Raw genomic sequence first — 16,084 nt, forward strand, 5'->3', positions numbered from 1 at the left:
CGATCTCTGCACCCCACTTCACTCTCAACCAGAGGCTAATTGACAGTCCGCTGGCGGTATCCGCTCTGTTCCGGGCTTCGCTTTCTGTCTCGCCATCTCTTCGCACCCATGGGTTCCCATGCCAGTTATCAGACTTCAAAGGACGTTCTGGTCTGTGGGCCTCACTGTGCCGCCCTCCAGCCCGTGCCCGCCGGTTGCTATTCTGGTGTGATCTGGACTATCTGCCTATTAACTGTCGTTGGTGTGTTCTCTTCTTGAAATAAACTTGTAATTTACTTCCACTGCAGCTGAGACCCATCTCGTTCATTACAGGGGTCCATCAGATTTTCTTCAATGACAACACTCCTCCCCCACTCACACCGTTAGAACTTTTGAATAAACACTTAAGTTATTAATAGTATATGTAGAGATTGAGACAGGCTGAGAAAATAAGCACATGCTCTGTGTGTCATATGGCTCTGTTTGTCTAAGCAGTGGAATGCAGTATAAATGAGTCAATCCTGAGAATGATTTGGCTGTTACTCAAGTCCTCCGTTCACATGACTCACTATCAGGATACGGGAATAGGTGTTTTGTGAAGGGTTACTCATTCTAGCAGATGACTGTGGTATGCCAACATAGGTTTAATCTAAATTTTTTAGATCAATACAAAATCACAGACAGTGCCTTAAATTCCCAAATAATGGTGTATTTTTAAATGAAGGCCAGAAATGTGTGCTTCAGATTCAAACTCCTGGTTCAGTAATTACACATTAAACAAGATGCAAATCCAATTATGAGCCATGAATAATCCCAAATATTCACACACAGTGGAGGCGAGTCTTCCAAATACAAAAAAGTTCTTTGTGCGGTTGAATACTACAGGTTTTCTAACTGTTTGAAAGAACCAATTAATACTGCATTTTGACATTTTCTTGGATTTTCTTTAAAGGTCTAGTCAGTAAAATCTAGCGGCAAGGTTGTGAATTGCAACCAACAGCTCACTCCACTCCTCCCATTCGAAACACTACGACATGCAGTGTCCTTTAAGTTTACATTTTTGATGATGATAAATTATATCCTCTATAACGTACTTACCATTTTTTGCTTGCTATTACTGAAAAGAGATCAGATGGGGTTTTAAGAGACATCCAGTGTTGATTTCTTAAATTGATCTGTGCAAAATTATCTGCTGTTTTGTCTATCTTAAAAATGTTTCTTTCTCCCTCTGGCCTATTTAAAGTATTCTGTAATTCAACCCCTCATTGGCAACAGATTCATTTTTAGATCTAAACAAAATACATAAAAATACAGCTAAATGAGCTTTTCAATTTATAACACTGTAAAACTGTCAATAAGATGATCCATTTTAAATAAGACTTTTCAGTGCGACAAATTTAGGATGGGATAAAATAGGCTATATAGGATATCTCTGCATGTTGCTGGGATATTGAATAGATAGATGATGTGCCTCTTTTTATAGCAAAAGCTAATGGATGAGGAATGTTGCGAGCATCATGTTACATTACTGATGGTCTCTGCAGACCCACTCAAGATCCCTAAAATACAGACATGAAATGTAGACTTTTTTAGTCATGATCTGAAATTGCTAGTTTCACAGCAGGACTTCTCTTTATCTTCTTACAAAGTTACAATGTAAGGTCATTTTAAACCCCCCTCTGTCGCCCCCCACGATCTCTTGCATTCCATACCTCTCTGTATATGTCATGCACAGCAGGATGATGGTTCCACAAACAAATCTGTCTCCTCTAAAATTCAACTCTTTGTCCTTCCACCGTTTGTTTTATTCACTACAAAGAAAATATGAAACATTTATGCATTGACCCTTTTATCCAAAATGTCATTATTCACAATAAAGTTCAACCTCAAAGGCCTCATTATATAAGTGTTGTTATTGTCTTATATAAGGTGTTTAAAAAGGTAAATTCCATAAAACAATAACAACATAATGCTAATTGTTTATTAAAGTCCAGTGTTTGAAATTAAGCGGTCTAGCATCTAGCGGTGAGGTTGCAAAATGGCTCACAACGGCTCAATCTGGCAACCAACGGCTCAATCCACCCCTCCCCCTTCCTTTGAAAAAATACGGTCGCTGACACAGCACATTTCGTCCCATTTTTGCTTCTTTGCCAAAGGAGATAACATATTTACGAAACCCTTTGTAGAGCAGTTTGTCTGTTTAGGAACAACATGGCGAATTCCATTTAAAGGGACCCGCAGTGTATGTAGATAGAAATAGCTCATTCTAAGGTAATAAAAGCATTATGGTTCATTATGTAAGGTCTTTATATACCTTTGAAGAAAGAGTCATATATATTGCATTTCTGTCAACAAATCATCTTTTAAAGTTTTATTTTCGAGATATAGGCCTACGTAAACAGTTAAAGAACATTGCGACATAAACAATAAGCCACGTGCTTTGCAATTAAACAAATAGTAGCTTGGTACTGTAAAAAGGTCTTTGAGATCATAGTGTGTTCTTGTGAATGTATTACACCAATTGATGCTGATCGTTCAGTATCAAGGATCAACACTATACACACTATACATACAACAGCATAGACCTAAAGAGTGATATTTAATATCATGTTACACTTATGATCTGTTTCTGTCACTCTGAGAAAATCCCCCAAATTAGTGTTTGATGATACTAGATAAATGTTTCTCAGCATTAATGTCTCGTGCCATAAATACATTGTGACTTACAACAGAGAGTGAATGAGATCATCCAGATTACTGGTCACTCAGACGCTAATTGTTTGTACTGTGACATCCGGTGCATTGAGAAAGCCTCAGTTAAGTCCAAAAGACACTGGTCTTTAAAGAATGTAACAGGTTGAAGTTTGTTTATTTGAAGACATGAGGTTAAACCCGCTGGACACAGTGATACAGAGCTCTGTCCTTATTCGACACATCAAACTTCTTGGATAATGGGTTTTTCAATATTGTGTCATCAGTAAATGTTGCAAAGTAGTTCCTGTAAAAATGTAACATTAAACGCATATTTAATATTAGACGGTTTAGAAATTGCACAACACAGTCTGAGTTTCTGCAGTTCACTGGTAGTGTGTTGTGATTTCATTGCAAAAGTTGAAATTCAATTCAGAACATTGCAGTGTATCAAAGCAGCATTATAGTAAGTCCAGAGAAGCAAACTACTTAAAAAAAGTTAAGACAGAAGGAATGAAAAAATAAAGTCACATCAGTGCTGTTGACAGAAAGAAGGGCTGTGCAAATGTATTTTATGTTTAACGAGAGAGATTCTTTATATGCTCTGTGCTATTTTTTATGAGTTACATCATTAGTCCAATAAATGTGTTGTTGTTCAACTGTTGCATCAAGTCATTGCTATTTGGTTTGGAGACTTTTACATAATCCCTACAAGGCTTGTCATGTGATAACTTGTGATTGCACTACAATTGAGCCCCATTAAAAATACTCCTTATCTAACATGTTCTCCATCATGTAGTGACAGCTCCTTTTTACCCCATTAACTCAGATGTGATGCTTTCAGCCGAGGGTTAATTGACCTTGCCTCAGGCCTGATTCAGGGTCAGAACTGTTTCAAAGACTCCCATTAATACACAGGAACTCTCTGTCAAAACAGGGAGCATCATACAAATATGTGTTTGTAGACGCTGTGTGTACAATTTTGGAGTCAAGTAAACTGATTCAGGATCGGTGGAGTGCAAGAAAGTAAAAAAGCTCCTAGATAAACAGAACTGACTTCGAAGTTGGTATGCCAGAGCAGGAGAGAAGATCTGGGATCAGAACAAAGCTAAGCTATGCTATATGAACTACACAAATTGTCTTGACACTGCTCTAGTATTATGTACTCATTTTATGCTATACAAGTCCTTATTATGTAATATTAAAGAGTGGTGAGAGACAGTGAGAGTGTGTGTGAGAGCGACATAGAGAGGTAGGGAGAATGAATTGAGGGGAAAGAGATGCTGATTGTGAGTTGTCTGCTTACACACAGAAGGGCTGTTTAGTAGCTCAGTGGATCTTCTGACAGCTCACACATCTGGTAGCAGCTTTGTTCAGTTTTTTTTTTTAGAGAGACATTGCAAACTAGATCTGTTGCCTCAAGATTCGGTTTTTGAAGGGATTACCCAACTGTTGCCTTGGTCATGACAAGATGTCACCAAAGAAAATAAATTGTAAATTCATTATGTACATGCAAGACATGTTGGTCGAGTTGTTGAAGTCAACATGCAATCGTAAAGAGTGATACTGGGTGTAAAATCTACAGTGTGTTTTATGGTGCCCTTTGGATAACAGACAAACCATATTGTATGCAAAATAAGTTACAACCAAGGAACTTTATTCAATTATATTTCAGCAGGGTTAGGTTCATCATGGCTATCAAGGTAAAAAAAATACTGTTGTTGTCATACTCCCCAATGAGGACAAAACATGATTGCATGAAAATGTCAGTGCTGGATTATGATGATATCCGCCAGGGGGTTTCAGGAGGCTACTGAAACATTGCCAGGTGGTCTTCTGTGCCCCTCCCCCATTTCCTCATGGGCTGCTCTTATTAGCTACCCCACTCCCTTCCTTTGTCTGAGCTCTTTGTCTGACCTCAGGTATCTGGTAAAATACAGTCTCTTGGCTGCATCCTTAAAAGCACACCAAAGAGTCGATTCGGGATTGATTCTGTGAAATTAATATCAAAATATTACCTAAACATTTCCTTTGTTTTTGTTTTAAAGGACCATGATAGTGGATCATTTAAAATAAATATAATGTTATAATAAGCCTCTTGGCTTGAAATTGATTTTTAAGATTATTCATTGTTAAATTGTCCCAGTGAGAATACCTAAAGAACAAACAGAATGAAGTTTGAGAGTGGACATTATTTTATCCCGAGAAGAACTGCTTGCCTCCATTTACCATTTTGCATGTGGGAGATGCGTTAATTAAAGGGAACATACACTGCTTTCAGGCTATTTGTTTGATCAGAACATTTCCTTGGACTCAAACCCATGAGCCTTACCAATGGTGGCATTATGCTATAGATCAAAAAACAAAAAAGGCGTGCATCCACTGGCCACAAGGGCTCAGGTGCAGGACAAAAATAAAGTAAATCTAAGTTGAATAGACAAAATGTCCACACACTGAAAACTTTGATCCTTATTATCTATTGCTTTGGCCCTTTGCTGTCCTTGTAGGCCAGGCTGATATAAAAAACTGAAAAAAGGCTGCAGTCATAGAAAGACCCACACACATCTTAATATTTGACACGAGCAGTTAACAGAGATCCGTGGAGCTCACTTGACTATAATTAACCTCATTATAATGGTCAAAATGTCTGTGTTGAGTGTTTTTTAATGATAGGCTACGTCCTGTATTTGAGTATAGCTCGACAATAATGTACTTAACAACACTATTGGGCTAATATTACTTATTGAGCTACATTTTAAAAAGGTTTCAATTTTAATATCTCAATTCTTATTATTTAAAGATTCACTAACTGTAGGCTATAATAAAACGTAATGGAAAACAATAAGGAATCTTATTATCTTTATTTAGCGTTTAAAACTCCATAAATATCAAATAATCTAAAATGAGAAAATTAAACCAATACATTTTTTGCAAGACATGCATATGTTATCAAACATGTCCTGTGACAGTACTAGTGCTCCTTCACACGGGCGTGTCCAGTGGGCGGTGTTTATGAGCAAGCCCCGCCCTTGACGGTCATACCCCAATGAGCCGGTTTCACTGTTTCCTCCACACAAAGATACACAAGCCAGCGCCGCCCGAGAGGAGCAGGACCCGGGATGCATAAGACTTTCCCGTAGATCCCATCGGAGATATTTACCCGTTATAGCGCTTTGGGGTCAGTTTGTCAGGTATTTGAATAAATACGTTTAAGCTTTATGAGAGGAATTACTGTCTGGATTCAGCGATGGGAACTTGGGCTTTGTGCTGAGTGAATGCCGCGTGAATGTGGAGCATCCATAAAGTGTGCGGAGTCAGTGGTACCCTAAACACCCCAAAACTGGGACATTAGGACTTACAGAGATGGATACCTTCTTTGTTGAGGTAAGAAAAAATTTAACCATACCATTGTAACGATCGGTCATATATCCTTGTTATAGCTTTTACCTTTAAATGCATGTTCGTGAGCTTTGAGTTTAATAACTAAGCCATATGATATAAGGCTATATTTACTTTGATTTTAAAGAAACTGTCATCTGTTCATCTATCGTTAACATGAACAGCTATTTATATATATATATCTATATATATATCTATATATATATATATATATATATATATATATATATATATATATATATAATCTATATATATATATGCTTTTTAGTAAAATAATTACTAAGAATATTATTTTGCTGAATAACTATATAAACATGGTCTATAAGTCTGAAAAGGTGCATATGGTTCATTATTATGTGATACATCTGTAAAGGTACTCTGTCACTCAAGATGAGCTAAAAACAATCCCCTCACAACTATTAAGTTCAAAGGTTATTTAACACAAGATCGTTGCCTTTGAAGATCTGCTTTCAGGACAGGGGTGAACAAAGTTGTCTACCATCTTGATCTTAAGTAAAATGTGATTCAGACCCCAGGATATTTTATGTAAGGGATGTGAAATTCCTCCTCCTTGTTCACTGTCTGTCAGCCAAAAAATACAGGCCTGCTTACATCGATAGCTTAGACCTCACACTGACCAACTCCACCGGTATAAATAAAATACTGCTGTATAAATTCTGGTGGCCCTATAAACCCCTTGCTCCAAATGCTTGAGACCACCAGAGTGGTAGGTGTACGATATCGGAACAAAAAATGGAGTGGCAGTATGATTAATGGAATATATATATTTAAAGGTATTTATTCACCTACTTGTCATTAATAAGGCAGTTTTTATCTATTAATCTCTTGTCAGTGACAGTTCATGTCTGTCAAGCTCATTAAAGTATTATCCAAAAACATTTGTGTACCACAGAAAAAGATAACAGCGGGGGTAAATAAACACTTTCAGATTGTTGAATTCTGGGTGAGCTTTTCTTTTACATGCTTTTTTTACCAAATGCTACACATGTTGTTTTCTCCCTCTGGTGGTCTAAACTTTTTCAGGGTCTTATGAAAAAATACTTGTGGGAGTTATTGGTATCTCATTAAACTGTCAGTTGTTTCGCACACAACCCATTACTTCATACATAGAAGTGACAGAATCCTGCTTCTCTGTCAGTAGACAAGGGGCACGAGCCGCAAATGCAATGACATAATACAGCTAGAGGATATTCAGCTTCCAGGATGTAAATACAGTGTCGTTCGGAGCCCTGGAGGGCGAGAGTAAATGCGAAGAATGATTAAACATCTGTCTGGGGTGGATAGAGAGGTCCGAGACATATCTGATATTAAGGGCTTGGACTCATGTGTGTATCCGGCCGGAAATGAAGAGGCTTAGCGGTGTCAACGTAAACATTATTTATAGACGTGGGCAGCCATTGAGAGGAAATTCCCATTCTTTACTTGGCACAGCGGACTGTGGCTTTAATTAATCTGGAATTTAACAATCGTGACTCGTGAGAAGTATTTTTACAGTCACGCTTGGATCTTAAGTACAATTATTTAGGCATGACCATGTGAAGATATTAGGTTTGTAAATCATGACAAGGGTTAAGCTAACATTCCTATGATTGTAACTGTAATCTCACAGATATTTCAAGCATTACCTGACATCTCCTCTGAATCTACACGTGGGCCAAGACGCAATATTGCTAAATCCATAAACCCCCCATGGCTGTGTTCTTACTCGGAAAATCCCTCATCCATCCTCTCCCATCTGATGAGTCAGTCACTAAACTAAAAACTAAGTGTGTGTCAGACCTTCCTGCTGGTGCTCACCTATCCACACCCTTAGATCACGAGATCAACGACTAGGATTACGCTGACGGTCCCAGACCGGGTTCATCCTTTCATGGAGAGATTTATGAAGCATGAAGCTTCCCGTTCCACTCAGCACAACACCTGTGATATGGTCATCTGTGATTTGAACTTTCACAACCCTTTGTTTCTCTTGAGTCATTTTTACATTTTAGATAATTTGCATGTTCTCATACTAATATCTTCCACTTAAAGCTAGCTGGTCTGGTGAAGGCACAGACCTGGTTGAAAATTTCCTGGTGTTTCCTGCTCGCATACCAACCTGAAGAATGCTGTTCAATCCTAATAGATCCACGAATACACCAAGTGTCAGCTATGTTAAAAATACCCTCAAAATCCTCTTCATAGGAGCAACCTAAAAAAGGATAGATGAAATGATCATGTCGACTGAAGCAGCAGCTGCCCTGCTTTAATGATGGAATTCCTGCTTTTAAAACGTTGAGTGGAAGGGTGTCTCGCATTCAACACCGGATTCCTTTTCCAGACACATTCCTGTCCGGAGGATCCCGGTCCTCTTAACCCTGACCCGAGATTCCAAGCCTTACAGCTTGGTGGTCACCTTACAGCTTTCAAAATGAAGTTCTTCTGGTTTGGGTTTCACACGATGAGCCCTATATAGATTGAGTGCTTCCAACTTGTGACTCAAAGCATTGCTGTCGCTTATCAGTTATTCATGCAGTGACATGGCAGCGATAAATTATTTGCTGATAGATGACAGTTTATTTTGTTGACCACAGTGTCGATAGAGTTTGTGAATTAGATTTAAACAAACAAGGTTTTTGTTATTGAATGCTTTGCTGTGGCTCAGCACTTAGATATTGGTGGCAAGTAAAATCAGAGCTTTTCCTTTTGTGCTTTATTGGCTGTGCAAGACAGGAAGCCTAAAACAAAAAAACTGTTGTTTTCCTGATCCTGTTCTTTGCCACACCTGTTTTGTTTGTGCAAAGTGTATAGCATTTATGGCCCATCTTTTATTGAGAAGAATATTGAAAATACTGTAATATTTAGAGATGCACGGATAGTAAATTTCTTCGCCTATACCCATGCTGTTTATTGATAGTGAAATCTGCTGATGCTGATTATTTGCTCACCATTTCTAAAGATTAAATTAACATTTCTTAACTTTCTGAATGTTGTTTATTCATATAATGACTATTGATATTGAACAACAAACTAATGTTCGTTAACATTAACATTTTTGTTAATCCATTGCATTCTATTGTCTTCTTTTAATGGACAGGATACATCAGCCCTGATCATCGGATGTTTTCAAACTACCGGCCGTTTTTAAATCGGACAATAGCTGGTAGTGTGAAAAATAGCTTTCAAAAACGATTATTGGATATTTGCTATTATCACAAGTGTAGTATTCACATGATATTGATAATCACGGTTATTAATATTACGGTTATTGACAATACAGGTGTATTGTGAAACTATAATAAAAATGATAATAAAAAAATTGAAAAATAATAATAAAAATTAGTAAAATATCTATTAATGTTTTTTCAAGATATTTACAGATGAAGCATGTTCCCATCAACAGTAGAGCTATTGTTTATTTTAAAGGGGCCTTGTTGCAAGTGCAGGAGTTATATAAATTCAAACTGGTCTGCTGTTTTTGAGCTGGGTACAGCGGCAATCCCACAAGGTCATATAATCCTATTCGATGCAGTCATGAGCAGTGGTCTGAAAGGTTTGATTATTCTCTAGACTGCTCTATTAGTCTGTTTGAAAGATACAGTGTTTTGTGAGTTCACTAAATAGCCATATTCTTTTATATGGGTTATATTCACTCAGAACATTTTTTACAGTTCAGTGCATTTTTGATTTATGCTACAAAATCAGAGATCAAGTTTATAACATGTTTGTGGCAGGCCTAATGAGCAAGTAAAAATATAAGGCTTAATTTGTATACTGTCAGCAAAGTCGTCACCAATGTTTCATGAATATTCAATACACCCTTAGTTACAGTGTGCATCTGGACACAAAACCCAGATGGGTTCATCCGGAGACTCTTTGTTCAGACCGTTGGCTTTATTGGTCTTGTGTATGGCCAATCTGTTGCAGCAGCTTGGTTGTTTTCCTGCTAATTATGGGCTTTAAGGGATTGCTGTGATGAATTTGCTGATGCTTTGATATACTTACTTTCTTTTAACAGTTGAAATAGATATATCATTTTTAAAAAATAATTCCAGGCACTGGCAGGGTTTCAATCCTCACATCTTAATATCTGAATGTATTTAGACTGGAGGTTTTGAAGTCACATTTATACCCTCAACCCTCAGCCCATTTTATCATTAAAAGCAGGCCATTTTTGGTTTTGTTCATAGCGGTACATGACCATGCATGAGGAAATCACAGTAATTTACAATGGTCATGGCTATGGCTAGCCACATCTAAGAACTTGATGAACACGGGCTATATTCTTTGCGGGCGATAGAGTTTGTTTATTTGGGACGCCATAGACATTTTTAGCTACTGCTTCAACATTGCTTATGCGCTATTCCGCTTAAAGCTCTACAATAGACCTAAGATTTACATCCATGTCATGTCAAACTCATTAGGGATTTTGAGAGGTAAAACCGCACATCTTTGGCTTGTTTTTATGTGTAAGTTATACAACCGACTACACCCCTTCCCCCTTCTTTTCTTAATACTGTACCTCTGCCCTCTGTTGCATGTACATCTGCCACTGCTCCTGCCCCCCTGCTGGTCGTGGATCTGAAAAATTGAGCCATTTAAACACAGCTTTTGTTTTGCCTCAGGGGCAAATTATGTGGAAGAAAAATCTTTTTAGTGGACAGTTTGTGCCAATGTACCAGTCAGGCAGCTTGAAGACTGCAGCTTGAACATTGTTTGGACACAATCTTTTTTGCGAATTTTTTTGGAGTGTGTGAGATCACTTCCTGTTTCCCTCAGAGAGATGTTTAAATACATTGGATTTGTAACATCCAATATTAAACAAGCTGAGTAATATTCCAGTGTAAAGTTCCATTAAATATTAATGATTGTCTGTTTTGACATAATAAGCCATATGTACAAATTGTCATCACCTCAGGGCCGATATATTAGTCAAATAGACCCACCTTTTCACAACATCCGTACCATCCCATCCTTCCTGTCCTTCTGGTGATGGTGTAGCATTATTATATGCCCTGTCAGTGGCTGTAGCTCAGGGCAATCGGAGCAGACGGCTGTAGCAGACAGACTTTAAAGGCTCTTATTAACACAATCAGGCCTTTTTTTTTTAATCTTTTCACAAGAGACGGACCCCTGATAAGGCCCAGGAAATATTCATGGGGGATGCTGTGGAAGGACACGTCCAATAAACACAGGTCACATAATAACGCAAAAAATATATCTGGGTGTGGATTGGTGATTGGTGGATGTTGAATTTATATGGCAATTCTATGTTAAATACAACAATATGTTTTACAACAATTTCAAATTTTAATAAATATGAATCCTATCATGATTTAAGTTTGTTTCACCATGATTCGTTTCATAATTGACAGCTCCAATGTTACAGCGCATTAATGCTATCTCACCACCTGTGACCCGACCTGAACGTCTCAGCTCTCATGGTGATAGGATAAAACTGATCATGAAACATTATCGATTTTATTATTTATTAAATTTCACATACAGGTGAATCTGCTGTATTTGAAACCGTCTTTTGAGAGAAAATGTTGAATGCTCCCTTATTCGGAAGTTGCTTTAGACCAAAGTGTTTGCTAAATTATATAAAAGTAAAATCTGGTATACAATGCAAAACATCCCTAGAGCTATAACAGACAAGCAGCCAACTATACACATCAGTTTAAAGTCATTGAGTGGTTAATATGTGATTGTTTATTTATTGCAGTTCAAATGAAAATTCTCTGTAGTGACCTCAGTTTTAGAATAACACACTTTACATATAACTGTTTACCTGGTCCAGAAGTTGAGTTTCCTTTTCTAGTAAGAGTTCTACCCTAACAGTGCCGTCTGTGACACGTGGGTTACAGACATCCGTCTTCAAAACAGAGTGAAGGCCAAACATTTACATGAGTTGAACTGTCATCCCGTAAGAGAAAGCTGTATCACTGAAAATAACTGTAATTTATTTGTTTGTTTGTTTGTGACTCATTCATCAATGATGCTTAGCAGTTAACATGCTCAACAAGCAGCAAGTTGCTTTTCATGTTATTCCCTGGCAAAGAGTTGAACAAGTATGTTTGTGTGTGTACAAGTCTCATTAGTGCAGTGGAGAAATTACAACATTATATTCTCAGTGGGGATCACAATTTGTGTGGTACTCTGGCTGGTATTCACTGAGTTGCAGATGTTATGTACAGACAAGAGGAAGGCTGGAATACCTTTAGTACACAAATGTAAAATTTCATTTCATTTGGTTTGATAATGTTATTTGATGCTGATTTGAAGCACTCGCTCAACACCGATGAGTCAGTCAACATTTATTGCTTTGCTGGCTCCCCACATTAGACGGAGTCTGTGCTCCAGCAATAACCTGACTCATTCGAACCTCAACAGCTGATGTACAGATAGTGCTTTATGGAAAATGTATAGTACAGTGATATTAGACTTCTCAAAGCCTGGGATTGTAATGGGTGAAAACAGGCATGTGAAATAGAAGGAATCTCTTCTCTTCAAAGTTTTTTTACAATATTTTACCGGGTATTTTGGTATTGCTATTAAACTTCAGATGTGTTTATTCAATGATAAGGAAGATATAACATAATCCCTACTTTGAGGCATATATTTCTATTTAACAATATTTAGGGAGATTTGCGATGGATTATACCTTTAGATTGTACCATATTGTTATTTATTTATAAAGTATGAAGTAATTAGCTTGGCTTACAAGAATAGTGCACCCAAAAATGAAAATTCTGTCAATCACCCTCAGATTGTTCCAAACCTGTAGAAATGTATTTTTTCTTCTAAACACAAATAAATATATTAGGAAGAATGTTAGCAACCAAACATATCACATCCCCCATGGACCCCCATAGTATTTATTTTCCCTACCCTGGCAGTAAATGGGGGATGAGATCTGTTTGGATATTATTCCTTTGGTTACTAAAAAACCTGTATATACAGTATATGACTCTTTCTTATGTAAAACACAAAAGAGGATATTTTAAGGTAGCCGGTTTGGGCTCATACAGTGGAAGTTAATGGGGCCAGTGTTGTTTAGTTACCACGTTCTTCAAAATAACAGATTTTATGTTCTGGAGAAGCAAGAACGTCTTAAAGGTTTGGAAGGCACGAGGGTGAATGAATGATGCAAGAATTTTTATTTTTGGGTGAACTATCCCTTTAAGGTTAACAGCTATGTGTTTTTCCACACAGAACTTGTCAACAAAACATTCATCCACAGGCTTCAATCATACTGAGAGTAAATAAACGCGTACCTTTAATCACTGTCTCCAGGCTGTGCTTCATGCATCTCGTTGTAAGGTTAATACCATTAAGTATCAGCATCTCTGGATGCTAACAGCATTCTCTCTCTATTGTGTGGTCCGGGGGAAGTCTGGGAAGTGTCCTCCCCTGGGCCTTACAGTGTCTCCATTAGCTAATTTCTTATCAGCTGCACTCCAGCATCAATTATTCATACTGCTGTCAGCCTGTTGACGGAACATCAAGGCTGTTTATCTGACCCTGTACAAAACAATGCCCCTTCTCCCCCACTGTCAATTCAACTGCGGATTTACATGTTCTCAATTGGTAATGTGGTAAATGTATCAGTTGCACGTTAGGTGTTACAAAAAGGCACTAAAAGCAGCAAAAGGCGAGCACCTCCGTAACCTCATAGAAAATAACAAAAACAATCCAAGGTTTTTATTTAGTACATTTGCTAAATTAACAAACAAACAGACTTCACCTTACCTGGCTATTCCGCTGCACCTTGGTAGCAATCATGACATTTTTTGCAGAGAAAATCGAAAAAATATGAGACAACATAGCTAAAACCAAACCTCCAAGTGTGTCTGAAGAATTAGTATCGACCATCACCCAAAAAAAAAGCTACAGTGTTTTTCTCCTGTATGTCAGGAAGTTTTGATTAAACTTATTGCAACATCCAAACCGACAACATGCTTATTAGACCCCATTCTGACTACCTTATTAAAAGAGCTACTACCTGTTGGAATTGAGCCCATTTGTAACATTATTAACTAGTCAATTAATCTAGGACATGTCCCTGGACCCTTTAAGATGGCTGTAATTAAGCCTCTTATCAAAATACCAAACTTAGACCCCAACAAACTTGGAAGCTATAGATCGATTTCAAATCTCCCGTACTTGTCTAAAATACTAGAAAAAGTAGTGTCCACTCAGTTGTGTACTTTCCTACAAAATAATGACATACACGAAAAGTTTCAGTCTAGCTTCAGACTGCATCATAGCACTGAAACTGCGCGCGTTAGAATTACAAATGACCTTCTTATTGCATCAGATAAAGGTAACATCTCACTCTTAGTGCTGCTTTCGATACTGTAGACCATAAAATACTATTAGATCGTTTACACAATTATACTGGTATTCAGGGACAGGCACTACAATGGTTCAGATCTTACTTAACAGAAAGATATCAATATGTCCATTTAAATGGGAAATCGTCAAATCTCAAGCAAGTAAATTATGGATTACCTCAGGGATCGGTTTTAGGACCCTTGCTTTTCCCCATATACATGCTGCCCCTTGGCAACATTATTAAAAAATATTGGAATTAGCTTCCAATGTTATACAGATGATACTCAGCTATATATCTCATCCAGACCAGATGATTCCTTCAAACTATCCAAACTAGCAGAATGCATCGAGGACATAAATCATTGGATGACTAGTAATTCCAGGGTCAGACACACTCTCCCAATGTAAATCTAGATTAAAGACATATTTTTTCAGCCAAACTTTCACTTAATGCATAGTTAATGAACAGCAGCTACGCTAATTATTCTCCTTCTGCCTTCGCCTCGGGATGCCCATCCCGAGGTAGGAAGAAATTCCGCCAGGTCCAGATGATCGACATATGCCCATCCCCACCTAGAGATTACGCCAGCAACAGCTGCAGACTGATTGACCAACGAAGCTCCATCTAGGGCAATTCCACCACCACCCAAGAGAAATACGACCATCGGACCATCCCAGCTCAGACCACTACATCCCCAAACAAGAGCAAAGACGGACTACTTGTCACATTAATGATGAAGTTACACTTGGTATTTAATGTTAAACTTACATCAGATGTCAGCAGTTTGAAGTTATAGCTCCATTCGGTGGCCCTGATTGGAGGTTGTTGGGTGGGTGTTTGTGGGGAGTGGGGGGGCTCGTTGGTTGTGGGGATTCATCTGCTGGGGCTGTGTGTGTCCGGTATGATCTTGTTTTGTGGTCGTTGTTGGACAACAGAGGAATAAAGCTACAACATGCCATTACTATTTTCCCTGGTTTTTCCTCTGTTTTTTTTCGATCGTGGAGTGGGACCGGGTTGAACGTGCACGGTTTTCGTTGAGTGTGACTTTCTGGGTTGCAGATGGTGGGCTCTCCCTCTTTCTCGTGGATATTTGCTCGGTGGCTTTTGGTCGGGGTCACTGAGTGCAGCTATGACACGTCAGAGGGGATATGGCCCTCCCGGCTGAGCCTGGTTTCTCCCAAGTTTTTTCTTCTCCATTAATCAATCATTGGAGTTTGGGTTCCTCACCACAGCAGGGCAGTGTTGGGTTGCTCACCGGGAGACTGTATTTATTCATTTATTAATTAGATATTATTTATTAGAATGATCTTTCTTGTTCAATAAACACCATGCACTGTGCTGTGTTTTACCTTTTCTGTTTTTCCTGTTTGCCCCTGTAAAGCTGCTTTGGAACAATGCACATTGTGAAAAGCGCTATATAAATAAACTTGAATTGAATTGAGAACAATTCTGTGGGATAATTCCTGAAATGAGTTTGAGAATGTTTGAGTACAGCATTGTGTGACCATCAAATGGCCCTCATTCATATTGCATGTTAAACAGCCGTTGCTGTTGTGACCCAGATTTTAGGTGTGGCCTGCATGATGTCACAGAAGTCAAGGGAGGCTGTGGACATTGGTTGGGGAGAGTGGTCTTGGTTTCACAGATCATTTGGCAGTACTCTCTGATGTACAGTAG

General features: G+C 38.2%; 1 protein-coding gene across 1 annotated transcript in view; it reads left to right on the top strand.

Moving 5' to 3' along the window:
- Positions 1 to 5,768: 5,768 nt before the first annotated feature.
- Positions 5,769 to 16,084, top strand: part of myo10l3 (myosin X, like 3) — a 62,218-nt gene continuing 51,902 nt past the window's right edge. The window contains exon 1 of the mRNA XM_056754805.1: positions 5,769 to 6,054. Within this exon, the coding sequence (XP_056610783.1) occupies positions 6,034 to 6,054 (21 nt within the window). The 5' untranslated portion in view covers positions 5,769 to 6,033. The remainder of the gene's footprint in view (positions 6,055 to 16,084) is intronic.

Source organism: Triplophysa dalaica, chromosome 8 (assembly GCF_015846415.1).
Source record: "Triplophysa dalaica isolate WHDGS20190420 chromosome 8, ASM1584641v1, whole genome shotgun sequence".
NCBI classification, from domain to species: domain Eukaryota; kingdom Metazoa; phylum Chordata; class Actinopteri; order Cypriniformes; family Nemacheilidae; genus Triplophysa; species Triplophysa dalaica.